This window comes from Phlebotomus papatasi, chromosome 2, assembly GCF_024763615.1.
Source record: "Phlebotomus papatasi isolate M1 chromosome 2, Ppap_2.1, whole genome shotgun sequence".
NCBI classification, from domain to species: domain Eukaryota; kingdom Metazoa; phylum Arthropoda; class Insecta; order Diptera; family Psychodidae; genus Phlebotomus; species Phlebotomus papatasi.
The window spans coordinates 55427628-55453924 of NC_077223.1; the positions used below are offsets into that span (position 1 = coordinate 55427628).

General features: G+C 31.9%; 1 protein-coding gene across 4 annotated transcripts; it reads right to left on the bottom strand.

The window, feature by feature from the left end:
* Window positions 1-56: 56 nt before the first annotated feature.
* Window positions 57-24829, bottom strand: LOC129801762 (zinc transporter foi). 4 transcript variants are annotated; one of them, XM_055847069.1, is made up of 6 exons: window positions 24717-24829; window positions 12805-13469; window positions 12475-12736; window positions 5993-6895; window positions 3019-3287; window positions 57-956 (listed from the first exon to the last, which is right to left on the bottom strand). In XM_055847069.1, exons 2-6 carry the CDS (start codon window positions 13183-13185, stop codon window positions 765-767), a joined length of 2007 nt encoding a protein of 668 aa, XP_055703044.1. In that variant the 5' UTR covers window positions 13186-13469; window positions 24717-24829; the 3' UTR covers window positions 57-764. The 4 variants fall into 4 exon arrangements, with proteins under 4 accessions (XP_055703044.1, XP_055703043.1, XP_055703042.1 ...); XM_055847068.1 differs by having other exon boundaries at window positions 24690-24829; XM_055847067.1 differs by having other exon boundaries at window positions 24496-24790.
* Between the last annotated feature and the right edge of the window lie 1468 nt (window positions 24830-26297).

Sequence of the window (26297 nt, forward strand, 5' to 3'; positions counted from 1 at the left end):
AAAGAATAATGTTAAGTCCATCCATACACCGTAGCAAAGAATTCCTTAAAAATGCATTTTTTTAATTCGAGATGATTTATTGAAAGAAAAAATTTATGTTTTTTTTTGTAATGATAAAAATCAACTTGTATTTTCTGATGATCTTACTTCAAGAATCAAGAAAAAAAAATTGAAAAATACATAATTTATTTTTTTTCGCCTAAACTAAGAAAATTGGCAGCTTTCTCTTTGCATTAAGTTTTTCTCAAACTACTCACACTTCCCTTTCTCACAAATAATTGTGTTAAATAAAATTAGTTGAATCTACTTAAAATTAGCAATAAAAATTCAGTTTTTGGAAGTATAACATAAAAATACCTTGTTGAAATTTCATTTTAGGTAGTGAATTTACTGAATAATGATTATTTTCACATATTTGCCTACATCAGTTTTCTGATTCTATCATTCTTTTTTTTTTAATTGACTGTAAATATTTTGGTATATTTATCCCTCATTCCGTATAAAAACTAAAAAAAAAACTCTAAGCACTTCTATTATTTTGACGCTTAGTCTTTACCAATTTCTACTATACTTTTATTATTTCTACCTAAATCACGCAATATTGTTATTTGACAAAATATAAAATAAAAATAAATTTTAAAATCCTACTTCTTCATTTTCTGAATTATATAAAAAAGAAAAACATAATTAAAAATCCTAACATTCACTTACACTTCGACTTCGACTAATCTGCTCGTTCTTCTTCCGCATCAACAAAGAAGTTTTTAATGCTGATGATCATGATGATAGTTAAAGGGATGATTGTGAGCATGATCAGCTGTGAAGATGCTCTTGAGATCATTTTCATAGAGTGCAATCAGCAACATAATACAGAGACCCATTAGCATACCACAAACTTGTAGCAAGCAAGTGGATACTGCACATCTTTCTTGGTGAGAGGATGTCAATTCAGGCATCTGCAATTTATAAAATAAAAATGAAATTTAGCTGTTTCTGTTGTAATCAAGGGGAAGATATTAGGGTTGGAAGTGGTGTACGATTGAAAATGAAGTGCTTGGAAGTCTTTGGAAGTGGAAGTGTCCGAATATAAAGTCTTTTCTGCCTAATTTCTAATTTTTTTCAGGCTACGATACTTTTAGTTGGGATTTCCAATTCAAACGGCAGTGTAATTTAAAAAGATCTTTTTTTGATATTTTACAGTTCGGTTATGAGCAAATATGCTCAAATTTATTACAGCTTAATTTGTGTTGTAATATTTCCGAGGAAATCAGCTGAATAGTAATTTTCTTTAATTTTTTGCAGGAATTTCAAATTCATGTAGTTGCTCACAAATGATGACATAGCTATTGCAATTGACTTTGCATCAATTTGATATAAGTTTTTTAATAATTTATCGTAAATATGCAGGGGCATGACGTTTCCTATGTTTCCCATATGTTTCTAGCGTGCCGAGAAAACTTTGGAGTTTATTAGGTGTTTTCTTTGATTGTAGAATGAATTAGAAAAAATGCGAATACAAAATGAAAGGCAACTTAATACTGAATAGGCAACCGAAAACCCCAAATTGCCAACCTACGTAGTTTCGGAGATATCTCGAGAAATGTGTACGAAAACAGGAAAAAATGTATACTAAAACTGGTCGCATTTTTCAGAGCTAATGTAATTAAGGGGTATCCCATAGGACACCTCCACCAATTTTTTTTGTTTACGTTTTTGCATATACTCGTAAGGTTTTAGTGCATTACGTCTCTTCAAAAGTATTCTTCAAAAAGGTCGATTTGTGCTTTTGAGGACTTTTACAAAATGAGAAATGAAAAGGAACATTGTAATATTTAATGTTATGTTAGTCATTAAAAAATGTGCCTGCAGAAAAAGCGATCGCAGCGCTTCCAATCTATTTATTGATCTTTGGATCTAACTATTTAGATCCAAAGACAATGATGTTAGTGTAATTTGGAAGAGATCTAAGTGATGGACTTCCGTAAAAAAAACATTTTGGAGGTTTATTTAGATCGTGTCCTTGCTCTAAAGATGATTAAAAGTGGATTTGAAAACTTTGAAATACTGCTTTATTCTTCGAAATATTAATTCGATTGTGAATTCGATTGTAATTGTGAGTTTCCTAGTGGAAAAAATTTTTCGATAGCAATTGAAGAGATTATATTAAAATGTTAGAAAAAATGATTCGATCGTATTTCGCTATTTTTAGAAAAGCTTGGATGTGTTTAAAAACTCGCTACATAGGTACCACATTTTTTACTGAAAGAAATAAGAGGAACTGTATAAATGTGGCCATATTTCTCCTGTTGTTGCGATAAAGATTCTTTTCTGAATCTGGATTAATTGATGACAGATGATGAGAAATTTCTCTAATACAACAATAACGGAAAATGTCCCTTAAAAATAGCCAAGATTGTTGCAAAATGTTTTAATTTTAAAGGATTTTGAAGCCAAGGAGAGAATCAAGTTTAATAAAAAGCGAAGACACTTGTAAAGTGCTGAATTAGTTGTTGTACTCGTACTTTTGGTCTCTTACAGACTTTTCAACACAGTTTCAATAGTTACAAACAACAATACATTTTTTTTAAAGCTCTCTTTTCTAAAACTAGCTTCACTGGTTTTTTATGAAAATCCAAAATATGTTGATACCCCTTCGTAAAATACAGATAATATTAAATTATTGAAAGTATGCAAGAATATCTGTCGTTGGAAATTCCAAATATAAGGAAAATGTTAAAAATATGCGTAATAATAAATTTCTTGAGATATTTTTAAGGTTTTCTTAATTACATTTCTCATCAGATTACATAAATTATTAATTACTAAGTGTAAGAAGTGAGTGAAGTGCAGGAAGTGCTGGAAGTATTTCAGCATTTTCGAGAGTGTTGCGAAGTTTTGGAAGTGCGAATAGCTATTCCATATAAATAGTGGAAGTGCCTGGTGTACACATTTTCACCCTAATATCTCCCCCTTGGTTGTAATTTTTTTTACAACAAAAATCTGTAAAGCATCTCTTACCATGTCCACAAGAGCAATGTACAGGAACATTCCAGCTGCCACAGCAAAGATCCACGCAGACGCCTCAGGAGTATCACCAACGAGAACACCAAGAACCATTCCCAGGAAGCTCAATACCGACGAAAGTAAATTGTAATAGACAGCCTGGCGTGCAGACATTCCTGCTTTTAGCAACACCGCAAAATCACCCAATTCATGTGGAAGTTCATGGCAGAAGACAGCAATCGCTGTCGAAAATCCACCTGCAATATTATTGGAGAAAGCAGCACCTGAAATTTTACAAAAGAACTTCATCATTATTGCGTCCAAGATATCTTATATAAAAATTACTACAATTTTTTTATTTCTCTGTTCTATTAAGCAAATTAATTAATCTATTAAAGCAAATTAATTCAGAAGAAACCTTACACTCGTTTGAATTTTAACAATCATTTGGAGTGAGTTGTGAGATAGACTAGATGATACTGAGCAGAATTAGCCACGTATAGTATTAGTTAGTGATATCTTGAGCTGGCCAAAATATGTATTTGCATGTTTTAATTAAGCGTTCTCAGGCCCTATTTGACCCTTTATCTTCACGAAATAGGCTCTTGTGGTTCTAATAAACCCTATTTAAAAATATTTTGACATATTTCATGTTTATTTGCATAATTGCATTTTTGCATATTTTTCTGCATATTTCCGAATTTTGTTTAAAAAAAAAATTCTTTTAAAATGAAAACCAATATAATTTCTATAGCTGCAAAAAAATATTTAAAGTTTGGAATCCAGTTATATAAAAATATTCCTTTACACTACTTGATCACATCACCCACATTGACCAATTCGAAGCAAACACTCTTGGTCGAAAATCGTTTTTTTTTTCTTATTTAAATATTTCTTAAGAATATATTAGTTCATCTGCAAAATGCATATGTAAAACTAATGTTTTACGCACTTTATTTCTAAAGCGTAATTTCTGTATCTGTAGAATTGATATTCAACAACTGAAAATTAAACTTCTTTAGGGGAAAGTGGTCTGTCTTTGAATGCGGCAGTCTTTGAATATTTCAATTTTTCTCTTATTTTCCAAAACAAAAACCCTATACTCTAAACTATAATCAATACAAAATACAACTAACTATTTTCTATGAACTTTGATTAATAAAATAGAATTTTTGGTTTGAGAAATAAGGGAGAAAAATAAATGACCAAAGGCTGCCGCATTCAAAGGCAGACCACTTTCCCCTATTGTTTTAATCATTTCTGCTCGAACCCCACAGAGAGGACAGTATCATTTACCCCTCCAATTACTTAAAAAGCTGCTAAAGGAGTTAGAAAAGCGTACTAGTGTTGCTTAATATTTGATCTTACTAGATAGAACTCATCGCTAATTTTACTAAAGATTTTTTAATTACCATTTTTTTTAAACATATTATCTACATAATAATTTCAGATGTTTTTTTTTTTAATTTGACGTCGAAAAAATTGATAGAAGGAATGAATTGAAGTTTATGTATAAGGATGAAATGATGTTCAATTGCGTTTTCTGTATATCATATTCTAAAAGAACAAGAAATCCTTAGATCGGTTTTTCGGAAAGCGCTTAAAAACACGCACAAGTCAATCATAAAACGGTTTAAATTGACCTTGAAAATACGCACAGCTCAATCATAAAACGGTTAAGAATATGCTTAAAAACACGTACAGTACATACGTTAAACAGTTCAGATTGTGCTTAAAACCACGCACAGCACAAACGTAAAACGGTCCATGTTAATATGCTTAAAATCACGCACAGTTCAATCATTAAACGGTTAATACGCTTAAAATCACGCACAGCTAAATCATAAAACGATCAATTCGCTTAAAATCACGCTTACGCTATTTTAAGCGTAATTTTAACCGTTTTATTATTGAGCTGTGCGTGATTTTAAGCGTATTAACCTTTTAATGACTGAACTTTGCGCAATTTTAAGCGTAATCTGAACCGTTCTATGTTTAGGCTGTTCGGGTTTTTAAGCGCAATCTAAACCGTTTTGTGATTGGTCTGTGCGTGTTATTTTACACACAACTAAGGTCGTTCATGCTGAGGCAGTTGGGATCTCAACTGTGAGTTCTGGTCCCGCCCGAACTTTCACTCTGATAAAACGTAGTATTTTTTTTTAAATAAAATGCACTGCCTGTGCCCAAAAAACTTCAGGATCACGGAAGAAGCATTCACCACGGGAAAGGCGCTCCTGGGCGATATACGATCATCAGGTTCTTCCATTACGAGAACATTGTAATGATTACATTGTAATACAAAATAAAATGTCTCGACACGATTAATAAAAGACTTTTATGGAATGTGGCTATTCTACATCGAAGGAAATATGGGAAGGGGGCAAAGTGGTCCATCTTTCCCCGAATGATTATTAGTTTTTGAAATTTTTGATAAATTGTATATTAGCTCGAAATTTTTAATATATTTTATATTAGCAAATATTTGGTTATCTGATTTTAGATTAATATACCGTAATATATCCAATTTTAAACAATCAATCAGAAAAAAACAGTGAGCCAATTTCGTAATTTTTTAATCAAAAATATCTTAGCTCAGGAATTAATAAAGCCCTACAAAAACTATTATAGATTTGAGAACATTCCTATAGTTTATAATTATTCACAAGAATCAGATTTTTATATTCCAAAAAACTTGTTTTTTTTTTCAGAGTATCAAATATTTTCCATTAAGTACTCAATTCCAAAAGATGTGAAAAAGTTATCAGCTCGAAATAAATATATTTTATTTCTATTGAAATAGAATAGAAAAAATATACTGTTTTTAGTCTTTGTGACCCACGTAGCCTAACCTATTCAATGTATCAATTACCTATATCTACGTATCAATGTATATTAATATCTAATAAAATGCAAGTAATAAGACGTGATTTTCTGTAATATGCATTCCTTCTACCCGTTCTATACCCTATTTTAGCCTACTCAATCTCACCTATTGCCATTCCATCTGTAAAATTGTGTAATCCATCGCCCATAACAACCATCCAGGCAACAGCAGAGAGAGAGCTCGGTGGCGAGTGCACGTGCCCGTGTGTATGGGAATGACCGTGATGCTGGGATTCATGCTCTCTGAGGATCACTGTATAGCTGTGTTCATGTCGTGGTTCACTTTTGACCACGGTGTCATCGACAGACTGTGAAATTTCTTCAGACACATCAGCCTTCTCAGAATTTGGTTCCTTGTGATTCTCACTCAATGCCGATGAAATGGAATAGTTTTGCATGAGAGCCTCCTGGTGCTGCTGTTCTGGTTGGTGCCGTCCGAATGGCAAAATGGAATTGTGTTTTCGACTATGTGCCACCTTTTGACTACTAGGTGATCCAGGCTTTTCATAATTATTATGATGATGATGATGGTCATCCTTGGTTTCCATTGCAATTTCATCGTAACAATAGGGATAGGAGCTGTACTTATGTTTGCACAATTTTTCACCTGTGGCATTATTGAGAGATGCTGATTCAGGATCACGCATCACTCGCACACGGGACGGTGGTTTTTCCTTCTTTTGCCTTTGCTTTCGCCATTCAGCAATCATAGTTAGACCACGCTCAGTGGCAAAAAAGAATACAATACCTAACACGGCCACTAATCCTTTCAGCGTCATACTTGTGTGATCATCCTCAGAGTCAGCATGATGCTGCTGATGTGAAATGCTGATCATTGCGTGAGGCAATAGGTGAAGTAGAGCATCGCCACACAGTGTTCCTACGGCCAAAGCCACAAGAAACTGCAATATATGATGATAGTACTTCTTTTCCATGCACGGAATCACAGCAACACCCAATAGTCCACACAAGCTTACTCCTAATATTGATAGTGACGCATATATCCATACTGAAAATTAAAATAGGTACGAGACATTTATTAAATATCTGAAATTATATCTTACAAAGCAATAATTTAAATTATATACAATAATTATTACCAGGGGCGTAGGAACGAAATTTGCTCACGGGGGGGGGGGCAAGAATTTTTTTTTCAAATTTTTGAAAATAAACTTATCCTTAATGGCCCCTACACACTAGAGATAAATATTTATGTCCATATTAACCCATTCCTTACCATGGTATTATACATCATACGCAAATTGAGTGATTTTAGATGATTTATTCCAGGGCAATTGATATTCGAATTTCTGTCGGAAATGGATTTTTAGTTACTTTAGCCCTTCAATTACTTGGAAAAAATAGCCTGACAGAGATGGGAATACATTCTGTTGTTCTTTTCTCGCTTCGCGTGAAGTCATACAAAATTTTTCATAAAATGGCGGACGGAAAATTCGACATCCCGTCGAATTTGTTAAAATTGGCCTTCATCCTTTTTTCTAATTTGAATTTTGGTTGCCAATGTGTTTTCTTGGATAGTTACTCTATCGAAAGCAATAGAGTTTGTAATGAATTAATGCACAGAATTTAAATTCAGTGACCGTTAAGACGTGTGTTTGACAGAGGCTCCCCGCGCCCCCATAATAGATAAAATTTTTTTCTTTTCAAAAAAATCATCTATTAATCAGTAGGAAACTAATCCCAAAATATGAACATTCTATCTCAAGTATTTCTGGTACATTGACTGAATGGGTTAAATAGTTTTTCCTACACAAGCGTAGGGAATTTTGCTCCAATATGAACATAAATTTCTCTAATGTGTAGAGGCCATAAGGGGGAGTGTAAATTAAAAGATCAAAAGTGGTCAATATTTTTTTATTGTTTAAATCGATAGATAAATTATCTTAGAATATACCATATATATTTCAGAAGCTTATTCGAAGTACATTCGAAGTAACAGAGCCGAAAGCAAATGAGCGCCGATCAGACTAGCATGCGCTCGAGCGCAAATCCCAAAATTTAAGGCCTGTTTTCTTCACATCTCATTTTTAAATTTTTGTCGAATTTGCGGAAAAGATTAAGAAAAAACTTATAGACCAAATGAAATGAATACAGGCTTATTCTCTTCAGCATTAAATTCTCTTGTAGTAGAACTAAAAGAATTGATGAAAACTTATTCATCATTTTTTTAGAACATGTGAAAGTCAAAATTTTGTACCAAAAACATGTCTTTTTTAAAAAACTTTGAAAATCAATTTCGATTTAACGATTTACTTCGGGTTTTCTTAGTTTAACTATGAAATACACTAATGGAAATTGATTTTTTTCTCAGATAAAAATTACGAACTACATATTTTCCTGAAATAAGGAAGTAGTGCGACAAAACACACAAGAAAAATTCAAGAATCTTGACCGTTTCCTTCTCCTCCAAAGAAAAAATCCGAAAAACAGCTAAGTTTTTGGACTTCTAATTGACACTCCCCCCTTAATTCACAATGCATTAGGGGGGAGTATAAATTAGGAGACCAAAAATTAACAGTTTTCTTTTTCTGGTTTTACGCGATTTTTCATACGAGAAGGACACGATCAAGTCTTTATTTCTTTAGAAAATATAAGAAAAAATATTACAAAATGGCTGTCTAAAGTACTTCACTAGAGCGTTTTGTTGCAGCACTCACTAATTAACGTGAAATGTGTATCTGATAATCCTAATATAAAGAGAAATTAAAATAATTTTCGATTTGCATAAGTTTGTTTCATATTTAAACCAAGAAAAACCAGAAAAACTGCTCAAGCGCATGCAAATTTACTTGACAGTCTTTGGCTTTCGTCTCGTATTTTCGAAAATACAATCATTTTTATTAGACATAAGTTTTCAAAAATCGTTTTTTTTTAAAAACAACGAAAACAAGAGGTTTCATAAATGTTTAAGGATTGATCCTGCTTTCAAATTGCAAAAATGTGTTTTTCTTGATTTTTTATTGTATACTACTCAAAGTTAAAAACTATTTGTGAATCTTGTATAGAGTTTTGATTTACTTTTAAAATATATATATTAAATTTTTTTAAGAGTAAATAGATGCAGAAATTATGATATTTGATTGTTGCGATGATGAAGAAAAATACTTGACAGATCAAGTTGCTCCGAAAAAATTAAATATTATCAAAATTTTTACTAGATATCAACTAAAATATTAAATAAAAATAACCATTTGCATAACTTTTTAATTAATTACAAAAAAATCAATTGTCATTCAAAAATTTTGTCGTGAAATAGTAAAACAATACGCTTTTTTACTTTACCGTTTAATAAATATTTGTTTGAATGGTTTTGAATGAAAATCGATCAGCCAAGAAATTGTTTCTTAAGGAATCTACACTATGGCAGTAATTTATATCAAAAATTGTTTTATTTTAAGAAATTAGCGGTATTTCCTCCAGGAAGAAATGTACAAAAAATCTGTTAATAGAACAGTTTTCGACGAAAATTGCTCCTTATGAACTCTAAACATTTTTTTTTCCTTAAAAAAATGCGTTTTTGAAGGAAAGTGCTTGCAGTGCTGTAGATAGAAACGTAAAAAATCTGTCAAAAATGCGATTTTTGACGAAAATTGCTCCCAATAATGTGTAGATGCCTTTACATTTAAAAAGAGAAGTCTTTAACCACAAAGGCAAATTTGAAAAAGTTTTGTTTTGGATATATTTTACAATATTTTGCAATGTACCCCTGCCCCTCCCCGTTGTTACGCCCCTGATTATTACTATTTATAGTGTTTTACTGTTAATTTTAAATATTTGTGTATGTTTTAAGTTTAATTATTTAAATAGACACAAGAATATTACATTACTTCGTTCGTTTTCTATGACGAAATGACGAACCTTATAATTATAAAATAATAAAATTTTTTAGGTGAGAGTATAAGATATTTCGCAAAAATGTTATCTAAAAAATTTTGCGTATGCAGTAATTTTTAAGCCCTTCTTAGGGGCAAAAAAAAGTATTCAGTGTAATAAATTAGTATTACTATTATTATTGTGTATTATTTGCAAATTCTCAGACCTACTTTTTGTTCTGGAATTAATGAAAAAAATGATATTACAAGAGATTTTACAAAATCTCTTCTAAAATATGAAATTTTAATTTCATTAGTTAATAGCTTTTCATACGATTTTTCCTTGAATAAACTATTTATAATAATAATAATAATAATAATTTATTGCCAATAGAGATTTTACTTTCGAATTTATTTGTTGTTAAACCTAATTTCTTATATTTTAACTTGTAATTTCTAATTCTAACTGCTAAATTCTAATTCAAACTTCTAATCCCAAGTTCTAATTTCTTTAAAGAATTAGAAAATTATAGTTAGAATCAGAAATTAGAAGTTAGAATTAGAAAGTAGAGATTAGAATTAGAAGTTGGAATTAGACATAGAAATTAGTACTTGAGATTGATTAAGAGTTAGAATTAGAAATCAGGAGTTAGAATTAGAAATTAGAAATTCGAATTAGATATTAAAATTGAAATTAGAAGTTGGATTTAGAATTGGAAATTAAAATTTAAGATTAGATTCCTATGGCGCTGGCACACTTTTCAATTGCATAAAATTCAATCGATTGAAATTTCACCTCTTACGGCGTTATCACACTTGCACATTAAAATTTTAATGTGATTCACATTAATTGTCGCTTGTGAGCGTCCAAATATGTTATTTGTGTCTTTGAGTCACTTAATATTTGGGGTTTTTCTATTTATTGATAAAGAAGTGGACTTGGCCTGCAAAAATAAGTTTAAATTTACCTAAAGCATAAATATTTTTCACATTAAAAAATTAAAGAGAAAATCGTATTAATTTTTCACATTAGTGCTATAAATCAATTTATATCAAATTTTACGGGCCAAGTCTACCTTTTTATCAACAAATAGATCAAATTTTGAATATAAAATGATTCAAATACACAAATTTCACATTTGGACTCTCACCAGCGACAATTAATGTGAATCATATTAAAATTTTAATGTGCAAGTGTGATAACACAGTTACTCTTTCAAACTAAAATATGATTTTATGTGAAAAGATTTTGTCACAAGGTGTTTTTTATCATAGATTTGATGAATAATTTACCATGGCATAATACAACCTACGAAAGAGCTTTTCCACCATTTTGCTCTGGAGGTTGGACACCAACGCTAAGACGGCGGTGGACGCAAAGGCACAAACATCTAACAAAATTCCTATTGTAACGCGCTATTAAGACATTGTTGATGAAAAAAATTATCTATGTTTATCTCTTTCTGTCAAATAAAAATTGAAATTTCAATTTCATTTTCAAATTTCATTTGTGGGAAAGAGATAAACATATCTTATTTTAGTTTGAAAGAGAAGTGAAATTTCCAACGATTAAATTTTACTCATTTGAAAAAGTGTGCCAGCGTCATTACACTTTTAAATTGAAATTAGATACATAGTTCTTCCTTTCCATCAAATGCAATTTGAAATTTCAATTTCAGTTTGGATTTGAATTTGACAGAAAGAGACAACTAGGGTAAGTGTGCAAAATTCCGGCCAGCTTGCAATTCCGGCCACTTTTTTTGTTCCTCGAATTTCCATGAAATTTTAGTTTTTACATACTCCAGAGATTATACAATGCAAAAGAATAACAAAAAATGTAGTTTCGACAAACGAGATGACGTGAAAAAGACATTGGAAGAATTCCCGAAGGGCAAGGAACTATGAGAATGAAGGTGGCCGAAATAGGGCACCAAATCTATGCGTACATTTTTATTCATTTTAAAATGTATTAAGAACGATTTTAAAGTAAATAAAGACGATAAACTGTCTACAAGGTTTTAAGCAACACTCCTTAAGTGTTGAAAAAAAATCAATTTCTATTAAATATATTACATTTCAAACATGAGACTTTGGCGCTTGCATGCAACTATGCCGAAATTTGGCACACTTACCCTATATCTAATTTCAATTTGAAAAAGTGAGAGGTGAAATTTTAATCGATTGGATTTTTCTAAATTGAAAAGGTGTGCCAGAGCCGTTAGTAAGAACATTTTTTTATTGCTCTTCGGAGTCAAAGAGCAAAATATATCACATATTTAATACCTGATAAGAAGGCAAAGTATTTGATTTCTGTGACTACAAGTACCACAACTGTACGAAACTGCACGTAATTTACTGTATACACAGCAAAAATACTCTATAAAACAAGATAAATCAAGGTTTCAAATTGAACTAAATTGTAATATGAGACTCATATCAAGAAGAACCCCGATTGAAGGGACCAAAAAATTTTAAAAATTTATTTCATGTTGAATAATCTTAATTGCTTAATGAATTTATGTTAAAAATTTTCACACGTTCTTCAGTTTCTTTTTTTTGCAATTTTATGCTCTTGTTTAATCAATACTTTCAGACGTAAGAAAATCACTATGGTAAATAGATTGCGGATTCCAAAAATATCACCAAGGAATTTTATTCTTTGTTCTCACTAGTTCTAACAAGAACATTGCATGTGAGCTATATTGGTCAAGGTCACAACAAGAAATTAAAGATTGCCTTAAAACATGATACTTACCTAAAGTTGTATCTTCATTGACGGCCATTAAATTATCAGCTTGTGTAAAGTGATGATGATCATTGGATAGTTGATCTATCGTTACACAGCCTAAGCTTTCTATAGAAGTAGGCTTAGCTACAAGTTGATATAAGAGAATGGGACAGACCGTTTTAAAATCAAATTCAGTCATTTGAATAGTGTGTCTCTTCAGAGATTCATCACTGGACTTTGATGGTTTATCACGGGAAACCCTTTCTATGAGGTCTCCACTTGAAATACACTGAAATAATGATGAAAAGTACAAGTTAACTACTGAAAAAAAATTAAAAGTAGCAAGTATTAATTTACGGTTTCATTTGTAGATGCCGCATTTGCTTCAGTTGTAGGATTCCTTTCTTGCAGATATTTTACAAGACCCAATTGTTCCAGCATATTCTCAAAGCCAGCCAGAGTCATGGTCATATCTGCTTCGTTGCCATATTTTTTGAAAAGCTGTTTGACAAAATACCTTCCCGGATCATGTTCAATCTCTTCAATTCGTCGAATTGCCGTATGCCTTTTTACTCTAGCATCTAATTCGTGTCCATGAGAAGATGGTGATTCTCGCGACATGGAAGAGATGTCTTGGCGTATAGGATGAACAATTTGGCCAACAACATGTTCTTTGCATGGTAAGTGATCAGCACATATTAAACAAACAACGCAAACAGCCATTAACTGCCTCGACATGATTCCCACACCTCGCAGTACTTTCTTTCCTTACTCTTTTTTTTATGCTGGATATCTGTCACTTTTTCAATATTATATCTAATACACCAATCTGCTTTGCTATATGATTACTGCAATACTATTTGCCCAATTTATGGACAAATATTCAGATGCCTATGGCTCCAGCGAATAACAATTAGTGTTCTCAAAAAAAAATCCTCCTCACACTTCCTCGCTACTTTCTGCACTAATTGCATTTGTTATATCTCACGATTTATACCGCAAAAGAAGAAGATAACTTTATTCTGAAAAAAAAATTAATACAATTTTTTTTTATTAAATTATTTTAAATTGCTTTGAAAATCTTTTTGAATTTGAATCCTAATTTTTCTCACAAGTAGGTATTTACACTTAAATTAAAGTAAAAAATTGAACAGAACGCAGTAAAATAAATGTATCCTTTAAATTTAATATAAGTTTTATCACACACCTTCCTTAAGGAGACTTGAATTTAACTGTTTATTTTACTGTGACTTTTAATTTTATATATTTTATTTCCAAACTTTCATAACCACAAAGTCGTTATTTTCATCTGAAAAGATATGACACATGAATTTTGAGAATCTAAAAAAAAAATTCTAGATGGAGAAAATAGTCTACTGAAAAGTTACAGTGCCGGACAAAATTGTACCAATGTTTCAAAATTCTCTATAAAGCACTTAATGTCTCAAGATCTAATTTACATTTTGACTGAAACTTTTTTTTCTTAGATAGCTTTGTTATAAAGCTACAAATTGTGCCTTATTAGAATTTTTTAGGAGAAGGACTAATATTTTTTTAGAGCCTTTTAAAAAAAGAATGCATTGGTACAATTTTCTCACTTGTACCTAAACGCTACTTTTTGTTCTAAATTTTAAATAAATTTTATTTTATGAACTATTTACGTAAAAAGAATTTAATATAATGACTTCCGGCTGTTTTATTAATGCATTTTGCATGAAAACTTCCGGAATTTATTCACTTACAACCCAAGTAATGGTATATTTGAATAAAATACGCTCTTATATGAATAAATGTATCAATAATGGATTTTTGTCCAATAAAATGGCTGGAAAGTATGACGCAGGCCATCACAGAGATGAGGCTACGTATCTAGGCGTGATTCAGTGGTAGGACTATCAAATCCGGACTCCAATCACAGTTTATTACCATTTATTGCTGTATTTGGGAGATAAAATCGCGTTCGGCGAGGTCTAAACTATTGGCTAACCTTTCAAACTAATCAAAATCGATACCCTAAGCAACATCAGGTTCAGGGTATGATAACTGAATCATAAAATACTTGGCTGAATGACCGGTAAAGCAGAGAAAGAGAACGAAATGTAAAAGCAACTAACACAGTTTTCAACTACTTTTACAATTCGTCAATTAAACCGACATTTCTTAAGATTTTTCAATATCTTTTCGATCTCATGTGCTTATTTTACGTATTTTGCACTATAGGGGAAGTGCTTATAATTTTGGACAGTCTGCATATAAGCATCGATATCCTAAGTTTGAAGTGCCATATTTTCAATACTAATTGACTTTTCTTGTTACTCTCTTTTCAGAAGGATTGTTTAGAAACTTGGCAAGCTATTTATCATCTCATTTTTACTAAAATTAGTTTTAATACGTTTAAAAATGAATTGATATGTAGAGGTGAATTTGACTCTTATTTTGGACAACTTGGTTATTAATTTTTACAACTTGTCTGTAAATTTGGACAGATAATCCGCCTCAACAGGATGCCCATTGTTCTTCATTTTATGAACCAATCTTACCAAGTCCTCTTCCTGGTCATGTAAGGGAAACGTGGAATGTCACAAGAAGCCCAGAAACTTTCCATATCATTCATTAAAGTGAGTTGACTTCGGTACTCCAAGTACGTGCGGATTCGCTCATTCCCTGCCCTTTCCGGGAGCCTTTCAAGGCATTTCTCACTGCATCTCTTTCGTAGAGATGATGCTCCTTCATTTCTCCAGGCATTTGTCCAACCTAGTCATCACAAAAGCTAAAACTTCACGAAATTTCGTGAGAAAAACACCTGTCCAAAATAAGAATCATCACCTCACTGGTGAATGTCTTAAAAAATTTCCCATTTTTCACACGAAAAATATAATTCACAAGGCAAATCTCACTTCAGGTCAAATGTACAAATCATCAGTAACGTGAATCAACACAATATTCAATGAATATTCAATAATATCACTCAAAAACAGCGAACAAACTTTGTTGGTACTTCACCAAAACTAAATAAGACTGAAGTAAGCCACGAAGTTCTGTCATATTTCTCGTAAGCAATTGCTCACACTGAATTTTCAACAAAGCAATTTCAACTCAAATCATATTCAAATTTTAACGTATTTAGTGTTAAAATATTCCAAAAAGAACAAATATTTAGATAGAATTCATTATTCATCAAATATTGGAATAAAAATCCATCATTTTAATCAATTTATTTTTAGTGTCCAATGTTATCCTCAAAGTGTCCAAAATAAGAAACTGGACAAAATTAGAAGCATTTCCCCTATTAAATATTTCCATGGTCTTACAGCCCTATCGTCCGATTTTGGTATTAAATTTTATGATTCTACATCAGTTCGTAAAATCTTTATAAGTCATTTCGCTGCTTTTTTGCCTACACAGGGTATATAGGCTATTCAGCCGGGTAATTCATGGCTTAGTTATCATGCCCTGAAGCTGATGTTGCTTAGGATACCAATTTTGATTAGTTTGAAAGGCTAGCTAACAGTTTAGAGCTCGCCGAACGCGATTTTTTCGCCCAAACACTATAATAAATGGTAAAAAAAAACCGTGACTTGATCCCGTATTTGATAGTCTTACCACTGGATCACGTCTAGATACATAGTCTGATCTATGTGATATGGCCTACGTCACGTTTTGCAGCCATTTTGTTGGACAAAAATCCTTTATTGATACACTTTTTCTTATAAGAGCGTATTTTACTCAAATATACCATTACTTAGGTTATAAGTGAAAAAATTCCGGAAGTGTTCATGGAAAATGCATTAATAACAATCGGAAGTCATTATATTAAATTACTTTTTACGTAAACAGTTCATAAAATACAATTTTAGAACAAAAAGTAGCGTTTGGGTACAAGTGACAAAATTGTACCAATGCTTCCTTTTTTTAAAACGCTATACAAAAATATTAGTCTTTTCCTAAAAAATTCTAGTAAGGCACAATTTGTAGTTTTTTAATAAAACTATCTAAGAAAAAAAAGTTTTAGTCAAAATATAAATTAGATCTTGAGATATTAAATCCTTTATAGAGAATTTTAAAACATTGGTACAATTTTGTTCGACACTGTAAGTTTTATCATACACCTTCCTTAAGGAGACTTGAATTTAACTGTTTATTTTACTGTGACTTTTAGTTTTATATTTTATTTCCAAACTTTATAACCACAAAGTCGCTATTTTCATCTGAAAACATATGACACATTGAATTTTGAGAATCTAAAAAAAAATTCTAGATTGAGGAAAATAGTCTACTGAAAAGTTATATGACGGTAAATTTCCTTTACGAGTATGTTACTTATAAATTTTGGAAAACTCCATCAAAATATAAAATAATATTTACAAATTTTGCCACTCTTCTCTACCATTACAAACTTAAATCAAAAGAAAGAATTTAATTTATTGCACTTTGAAAAAAAAATTAAATTAAATTTCAATGATGGAATGGCCCCCGTCTTGAATACAAATACCAAATTTCTATGTCTTCCAGGCTCAATATTCGAATATAAGACAAAATTGATTTGACTTCTATTGTTCGAACTAAATTATTTTCAATCAGTACATATAGAAATTTATGTACCCATGTTCACAGTAAGATAACATAAACTTCATTCTAAACGAAGTTGGAAATCATGATAAAAAGTGTATATACAAATTTTCAACTCATACAATGATTTCATACGCAATAATGTATAAGTTTAACCATTGACAATTTTAATCAAAACACAAATAGTGTATAGCGCTTTCATATAATTTTTATTAAACAAATAATCGTAAGTTTTCATATACCATTCGACTGAACTGTGTGTAAGGTTATTTTGTAAGTTTTGTAACACTATTCCTGAGACTTTTACACCAGGAGCAACGCGGCGAACATTCACTATTTGTGGAGTCACACATACAAATACTTCAATTAAATACGACATTCAGAGCTTTTATATCAGTGCCGTTAGTGAGCCAACACAATATCGCCCGGCGGATTTTTCTGGAAAGATGATGAAGCATTTTTTTTTAAATAATGATTCACAAAAGAATTTTCAACTTAATTTAGTATTGCAAAAGATAAAACAAAAAAATAAATAAAATCAAATTTTTGTAATAAAAAATAGTACGATTGTTTAGTAGACCAATAGTAGGGAGAAGTGGGGCACTTTTGAATTGCGGTACTTCTGAAATTGAACTTCTTTCTCCGATTTAAAAAAAAAAAATTGAGACCCATCATAATGTAATTTAGCTTCACACAACCGATTCATAGAGCTACAGTGGGTGTCAATAGTTTGTTGCCTGATGCATGTTTGAGAAATCTAGTGAAAAAAATGATAGAAAAAATTACTTTTCCAAATTTTTCTTTTTGCAGATGAGTTCCCTGTAATTCCCTGTAAATGGTGGGTTTGTACATTTTTAAAGTTGTCAATAGTAAATATATGTAAATAAAAGTAATTATAGATAACAAAAAATAATTTGTTTTTTAATAATTTATAATTTAGGTTAAAAATGGCATACTACGAAAAGTTAAAAGGTGGAAAATTGTCCAGAGATACTGTTGGAATGAATTTACGTCATTAATTGCCAAATTTTATGGAAAATCGTGTCAGTGTATACATAAAATACTCAAAATTTATGGTAAAGACGTACGAGTACCTTCGGAAAACTGTGTGTGCGAACTGTAGTCGAGGGGAGATGTCGATCAGTTGGTGTGTGTCTAGGATGGGGAAATGGAAGAGGAAGAAGAAGTGAAGTGTGAAATGGCGGCTAATTATCCGAAAGGACATGTACAGTGCTGTCTCGCTATATGCACAGTTTGGGTACTTTTTTTGACAGTTCTCTCTCTGAATATGCACAACTTTTTTTGAAATTCCCAACGGTTTTTTTCTTTCTTTTAAAACATTATTATTTTTTATTGTTCTAGAATTCCCCGTGTTATTTTAACTATAATATGAGATAGAAAAAATAAAATTAAGATATTTAAAAACGAAAAAAATTAGTTACCAAGAAAATAATTTTCTTTATTACTTTGTCAAAATGTAAACAAATTGATTTTGAATGCAACCGACACAAAAGCTGTGCATATAGAGAGTGTGCATATAAAGAGACAGAACTGTACAAGACTTTCATGTGAAAATTGATAATTAAAAAGATATAATAATCGAACCAAGAGGAAGTGTTTCAGTGAAGTAGTATTCCCAGGACGGGTAACCACACCCCATATAGGTCCTCTATATTATTTAATTTTTATTATTTTCACTTTTCACATATTTCTTGTTATTATTTCAAACCAATTTTCAAGCGACAAAACCTCTTAAAAGTTAACAGGTTATGAGCTCTCGCGCCAACGAGAAGTTTGCTACACAATAAATTAGTATTTCATCGCTTTTATCCAGTTTTTCCAACACTTGCAATACTCGAGAACCTCAAAAAATATCAAAATATTAGTAATATTTGATAAATGTGTAGCTCAGAGGCAAAATGACACATATCCTATGGTTAAAGCATAGGATATGGTTCATTTTTCCTCTGAGCTCCACAAATAATTGCAATATTCGCAAAATTTATATTCTGGATTAAATCGTGAAATTTTCTTTGGTCTTTATAATAAAAGCCATTCAAATGTCCATTACGGCTGTCAAACTCCAGATAAAAAATGCTAGCATTTTACACCTATTTCGTATTCCATTTCCACTTTTTAGTTTTTGATCCATTTTTTTTTATTTTATAGAAGAGTTATTAACTATTATTAACTAGGGTAAGTGTGCCAAATTCCGGCCAGCTTCCAATTCCGGCCACATTTTTTGCTCCTCGAATTTCCATGAATTTTTAGGTTTTGCATACTCTAGAGATTATACAATGCAAAAGAATAACAAAAAATGTAGCTTCGACAAACGAGATGACTTGAAAAAGATATTGAAAGAATTCCCGAAGAGCAAGAAACTATGAGAATGAAGGTGGCCGAAATAGGGCACCAAAGCTATGTCTATATTTTTATTCATTTTAAAATGTATTAAGAATAATTTTAAAGTAAATAAAGACGATAAACTGTCTAAAAGATTCTAAGCAACACTCTTAAAGTAGAAGGAATGAAAAAAATCAATTTCTATTATACATGTTACATTTCAAACTTGAGACTTTGGCACTTGCATGCAACTATGCCGAAATTTGGCACACTTACCCTATATTAGTTATGAACTAGTTATTGCCAAATTGAAGACTATACATATTTGCAGCCAAATAATAGCTTATCTATTGTCGTAAAATCAGCCGGAATACTTTTGACAAGCAAAATGATGACGTCACACGGTCGAGTTATGCGGCTCTTATCCTGACTAAATTGAAAAATGAGTGTGATTCTGTTGTGACGCATTTTGTGCATCACAACTCGGTTTTCAAATATTCTTGATCGCGCTGGTTCTTTCGTGAAATATCAAGAAGAAACATGATAGATCATGTCTAGCGCCGCGAGAATTTTTCTATCCAATTAGTCCTTACGAAATTTATAGCCCAGAGACAAAGTAACACCTTGAAGCCATTAGGCAGGTGTTCGTAAAATCACGATGGGCGAGATATGAGGAGTGACCAAAAAGGGGTGCATTTGTTGGCTTAAGCAAATAAAGGCACCCTCTATTTCTGGAAAACTCGTAAAGTGGGTGATCTATGGTGACAAGCTTTTAAGATTACCTTCTCTTCGAGACGGTCGTAAAATTAGAGCTCGCGCCAAGAAAGCCATAAAATCCTGAAAAAATGGGGACAAGGATGGCAAACGATCAAAAAGGTGTGATCCTCGATCATCTCAATTAAGCACCCCCTTTCTTAAGGATATAGAAAGTGTTGGAGAAAACTCTAGAGATAGCGAAAGTGGATAGTTGGATATTTTGAAAGGCACTTAACGATCGTCTCCAGACGATCGTTATCTAGAGGTTCGTCCTGAATCACTAATTGGACACCTTCCCATGGGAAATAATGTCGAATAGAATTAGGGTGCGAGTGGAGGATTTCAGTATAAAAAGGGTAGCTAGATTCAAGAGGTTGGTTCAGTCACTGTGTAAACGTAGTCCATGCCATTGGGCAGTGTAACAATCTTCCTTAATGAAAAGTGTAGCAACTCAAAAAAAAATAGTTTAATTGAGGAAACAACATCATATGGATCCGGAGGCAACAAGGTGGCCTCAGTTGGGGTCACCACAATTTTGCTTTATTAGAAAAAGCGCTATAACTTTGGGAATAATTTCACAGGGAAAGTAAAGGGTGTCAAGGAGTACCCGAAAAGCGAAAAAACAGATTTTGCAAAAAATCGAGTTGTTCGGGTCTTATTCTGAGTGATCGAATTAGCTTATAATAGCTGAGATTCTTTACAGGCGACCTCGAAAAGCTTACAACTCGGAGTTTTGATTTTTTTTATTGTGAATTTAATTTAGGGGCAAATAATCACGTCGAGAAAACTTTTCGCATTGTTTATCCCCAAAATTCAACTCACAATCAAATTGTATTTCGAATTACAAGAACTCCGAGTTGCATGCATTTTGATTCAGCAAGGATGTATACTGAAAATGCTGTTTTTTTTTAGCTAACTGTGCTCGATAGGTAGTAATTTTCTATGTAAAATAGTTTGATTACAGAAGATCAACAAAATAAAAAGAAAGTTCATTAAAATCAATTCATAAACACTATAGATATTCACACAGATTTACACACTAGATATAGAGTCCAGTCAATTTCGATATGGTAACGGCTGGGGTATAATGGGCGGGTGTGAGGACGGATGCAACCCATCGTTAGAAAAGTCTCCATCACAGATACAATATACTAAAATATCATCGAAATTGTTTTAACACTGAAAATGAAGTTCGGTCAAGATATTTTTGGATATAGATCAGTATATCCAAAAATATTAAAATATTTTTGGATAGGGTCGGATGAACGTCTGTTCGACAGGGAACCCCTATTGACACTTTTGTCAAAACGTTGAAAATTTTTTAATGTATCTAGTAAAATATAAGTAATATAACGTTTTTTCTGTAATATACATTTTACTATAAACAAAGTTCTGGATATTTCATATCCCAAATGGTACAAAGTAGGGTGTCAATAGGTGGTGACACGAGTTCTTAAAGTGTCAATAGACGTTCCTTTCACCCTATAAATTTAAATATCACTATATCCCAAGTAAATATTTCTCGGCCACCGAAATGGATAAAATTGGCTCGACGCGATTCTTTATGGCTCCGGCACACCTTTTAGATCGGGAAAATTCCATGAAATCAAAATTCCCATCCCTTTCTTTCTCACACGTTTTGCATATGTCTGACTTATTCTTTTGCACTCCAAATTTGATTAAACTAAATTCAAATTGGTCTGATGTTTAAATGAAGAAGAAGAGTTCGAAAGAGTGGGATAGACATATGCAAAACGGGTGAGAAAGAAAGGAATGTGAATTTCGACTTCATGAAATTTTCCGGATCAAAAAGGTGTGCCGGAGCCATTACCCCCAAAATTCAATTCACAATCGAATTTTCACGTATTCCGAATTGCAAACAGCCCGAGTTGTACGCATTTCGAGGTCGCCTGTAAAGAATCTCAGCTACCATTAGCTTATCTGGGCTTATCATTGGTCGATTTTTAGCGCATGATATCGTGATCTATGAGTGTCAAGATGTGCACAGTAGACTCTCGCAAATTCGGCTCTTTTAAGATCGGGCTACTTTTTAATTCGGACAGCGGTTACATTTGAAAAAAGTTTGTTGTCATTTTTCAAGTTTAATTATGATTATTAAATGAATCAAATATGCCCAAATTTGGCATGGTTTGTCTTAGTTTTGATGTGATTTTGCATTATTGAGGGATTTTCATGCAATTTACGTTATATATGAGTGTGTAAACTCAATATCTATATGCACATGAATAAAAAATCGTTGCATTTTGTCGCCCGAATTTCTGTCTAATTCGGCTGACATTTCGGTCCCATATGCCCGAATTTGAGAGAGTCTACTGTAAATCCAAAACTTGGGCCCGATCCAACGAGGTCGCATTTCACCTGTAACCACAAAAGCTGAGATTGTAAATAATCTCAGAGGGAAAAAACTTAGCAAATGCTTAAAATTATAAACACTCTAGCCGTACTCACTATGGCGTTGTTATCTCGTAATCTCCGTAATCTGTTATCTTGTTATAATTTTTCATTTATAAAATACATTAGCCGTACTCACTATGGCGCTGTTATCTTGTAATATCGTTATCTCGTTATCTCGTTATGTTCTCGTAATGTATTCTAGCCGTACTCACTATGGCGCTGTTATCTTGTAATATCGTTATCTCGTTATCTCGTTATGTTCTCGTAATGTATTTTATAAATGAAAAATTATAACAAGATAACAGATTACGGAGATTACGAGATAACAACGCCATAGTGAGTACGGCTATTACGAGAACATAACGAGATAACGAGATAACGATATTACAAGATAACAGCGCCATAGTGAGTACGGCTTCTATGTGAATTGGACTTATAAATAACTAAATTAGTAACAGATAAATTGTGCGAACTAATTTTATTGTATTGGACTATTTAAATCAGAGTTCGATCAAATGAAATTTGTGAAACAAAACGGACAGTTTCAACACTTTTTCGCGATTTTCAAAACTTCAACAGATATGAACTGGAGCGAGCAAGGAGAATAATCTCGCATTATCAGAATGTTTGATTATAATAGTGGTTACACTTTTTGACGAATGAAAATACGTATTTACAGCTATTTTTCTATTGACTTTTGTCCAAATCTAAAATAATAAATTCTATTAATGTCTATTGTAAATCACACGAGTAGGGTAAAGTAAGCTAATTCAAAACCTGCTCCAAATGGAAATTTTTCGCTATTCCAAATGGAAACGTCATAGTTTTCATGATAAATACAGTACTAAATTATTATATTTATATATTTTCTATACCAGTTTCATTATTTATTTAATTTTGCTCCAAATAAAGCGAAAATCCATTTTTTTCGCTCGAAACTATCGAATTTTTCATCGATCGATCATGTTTTCCAATGAAAAACACAATAAAGTGACTATTGTTTATTCGTTTTGTTTAACATTTATGTCATTTCTGGCTAATTTTAGTTTAATTAAGTGCTAATCTTTATTGTTAACGGTACGTGAAGTTTTCAAATGAAATAATTGCCTATTTCGTGAACAAAAAGGGTTTTTCTGAAGTGTCTGCAAATGCTTCAATAGGAAACCCCGGAAATATAATATTTTTGGAGAGAATTTCTTATTGTTTTAGATGGGAAAGGAGAAAAGACGAGAAATAAGAACAAATCCTGTATTCTGGAGCAACTCAACAAGGTTTTGGAAGCCTTTCGTGGCGGTTTTACTTACACTGTTTGCCTCCAATTAGAAACTTTCCCTTGTCTCCATTTGGATTAATTTGTTTCCAATAGACGCATTTTACGCTCGCGTGTTTCTCTTGTATTTAAGAGGTTTTCAAATTGTATCTACAGAATTTTCACTAAACAGTAGCATTCTAGAAGAGTCAAGGAGAAAATTTATGTAATTCTTTTCAGAAAAAAATATAAACTTAATGTGTTGAATCTTCTATCAAAATGAAAGCGTCTGGAAATTGTTTTGAATTAGGACATTTACCCTAGATCTAGATAAACATCTCTAAAATGGATTTTATCTTGAAAGACAAAGTATACAACATTTAATTTAGAATGGCATATGCAAATCCAAGTGTGTCAATTTATTATTTAAATGTCCACTCAAATAACTCTGTCTCTTCATTTAATAAAATTTAAATTAATGTCAAAATACAAACGCCTCTTTAATCATTCAGAGAGAAATTCAACAGTAAATAATACAAGATAATTATAAATTTGATGTCTATTTTTTTCCGGCAAAAATTAATATTTAAAAGAAAACTGTGAGTTTAATAATTCTTTTAAGTTAAAACTGAACATAAGGACTTTTTATATCAAATGTATAAAGTGTATATGGGCCGTAATTTTTTATTTTAACAATTTAAAATTAATATTTTTACGTGTAATTTATCAACACTTTGCGGCAATCGCGGCTACATTGGGCGCCATCTTTCACATTTTTGTTAGACATCACACTCTATCCAATTTCTCTCCAAAAAAAGGCATGAAAAGTTAACAGACCCGAAATTTCTTTAAAAACAAATCAACCAACATGATTTACGGATGCTTTTATATTTATTCCCGTGTTACTTACTACGCAAGTTTAGGAGATATTTCTTACAATGCTTTACTAGTCGCCTGCTCAAATGTCACTGCTTTCCTCTTCTTCATCAAACTATATTTTTTTTGCGAAAGCTATACCTCTGCCTCTATTAGAAATTTCTAGAACTACACAAATAGAGTGTGAAGTCAGTCACATTCCCATATACGCTCATTTCACCCTATAGCAACAGATGCTGAAATTCCATTGGAAGTTTAACATCAAATTCCGCTCATTTTATGGAATTTGACGCTAACTTTCCGTAGTCTTTTCTATGGAGTTCTTCTCCTTCTTCGCTTTTAGGCCGGATGTCGCGGATGTTCTATGAAGATCTGTTGCGCGGACCATGGATCCATCCCCATAGCAAAAGAAAGCGGAATAGGAATAACAAGTGAAAAATTCTTCGGAATTTTCCAGTATTTTTCCTTAAAAAAATCCATGGAAATTTTCCATAATACGTTCTAAGGAAAATTTAATGGATTTATGCTGGAATTTTTATATACAATACAGTAGACTCTCTCAAATTCGGGCATATGGGACCGAAATGTCAGCCGAATTAGAAAGAAATTCGGACGACAAACTTTATGAAAAGCAACGATTTTTTATTCATGTGCATACAGATAATGAGTTTATATGGTTTATATACAATCATATAATATCGTAAATTGCATGAAAATCCCTCAATAATGCAAAATCACATCAAAACTATGACAAACCATGCCAAATTTGAGCATATTTGATTCATTTGATAATCATAATCAAACTTGAAATATGACAACACACTTTTTCAAATGTAACCGCTGCCCGAATTAAAAAGTAGCCCGATCTTAAAATACAGTAGAGTCTCCTAAATTCGAACGCTCGGGGGGTATTTTTGACATTTCTCACCTCCCAAATTCGAACGATTTTTTCAAAACTAACGAAATTTGTGTCAGATTAAATTGTACTTTGAATCAAATTCTCGTACTTTCTCGCAAGTTTTAGTGGTAACATACTTCCTTTTCATTTTATACTATAATAATGTATGTAAACATTCAGGAAGAAGCACATAAATATGATTTTCATTCACCTAGAATACGAACTTTCTAACATAACCTCACAATTGACATTTTGAATCCAAACGGCGTTCGAATTTGAGAGATTCAGATTTGAGAGACTCTACTCTACTGTATAGCGAATTTGAGCGAATTACCTTCATAATTAACACTTCGAAGAACCCTAACTAAAAGTGTCACGGAAGGACCAAGTGGCAGCCGCTGCCACTTATCGGATTTTACATAATATTTTAATATTTTTACATATATTTTAACATTCGGAGCCTCAGTCAGTTCTTTTCTGGTGTCTGAATCAGAAATTTCACCTCCTTGGGTACTGTATCTAAAGATTTTTAACCATTCGATGTTTTCATTTTTATCAGAATCATGGCGTCAGGGAAAGTGGTCTGCCTTTGAATGCGGCAGCCTTTGAATATTTCAATTTTTCTCTTATTTTTCAAAGCAAAAATTCTACATATGAACAATAGTTAATACTATTAACTATTTTCTATTAACTTCGCTTAACAAAATGGATTTTGAGCTTTGGTAAATAAGAGAAAAATTGAAT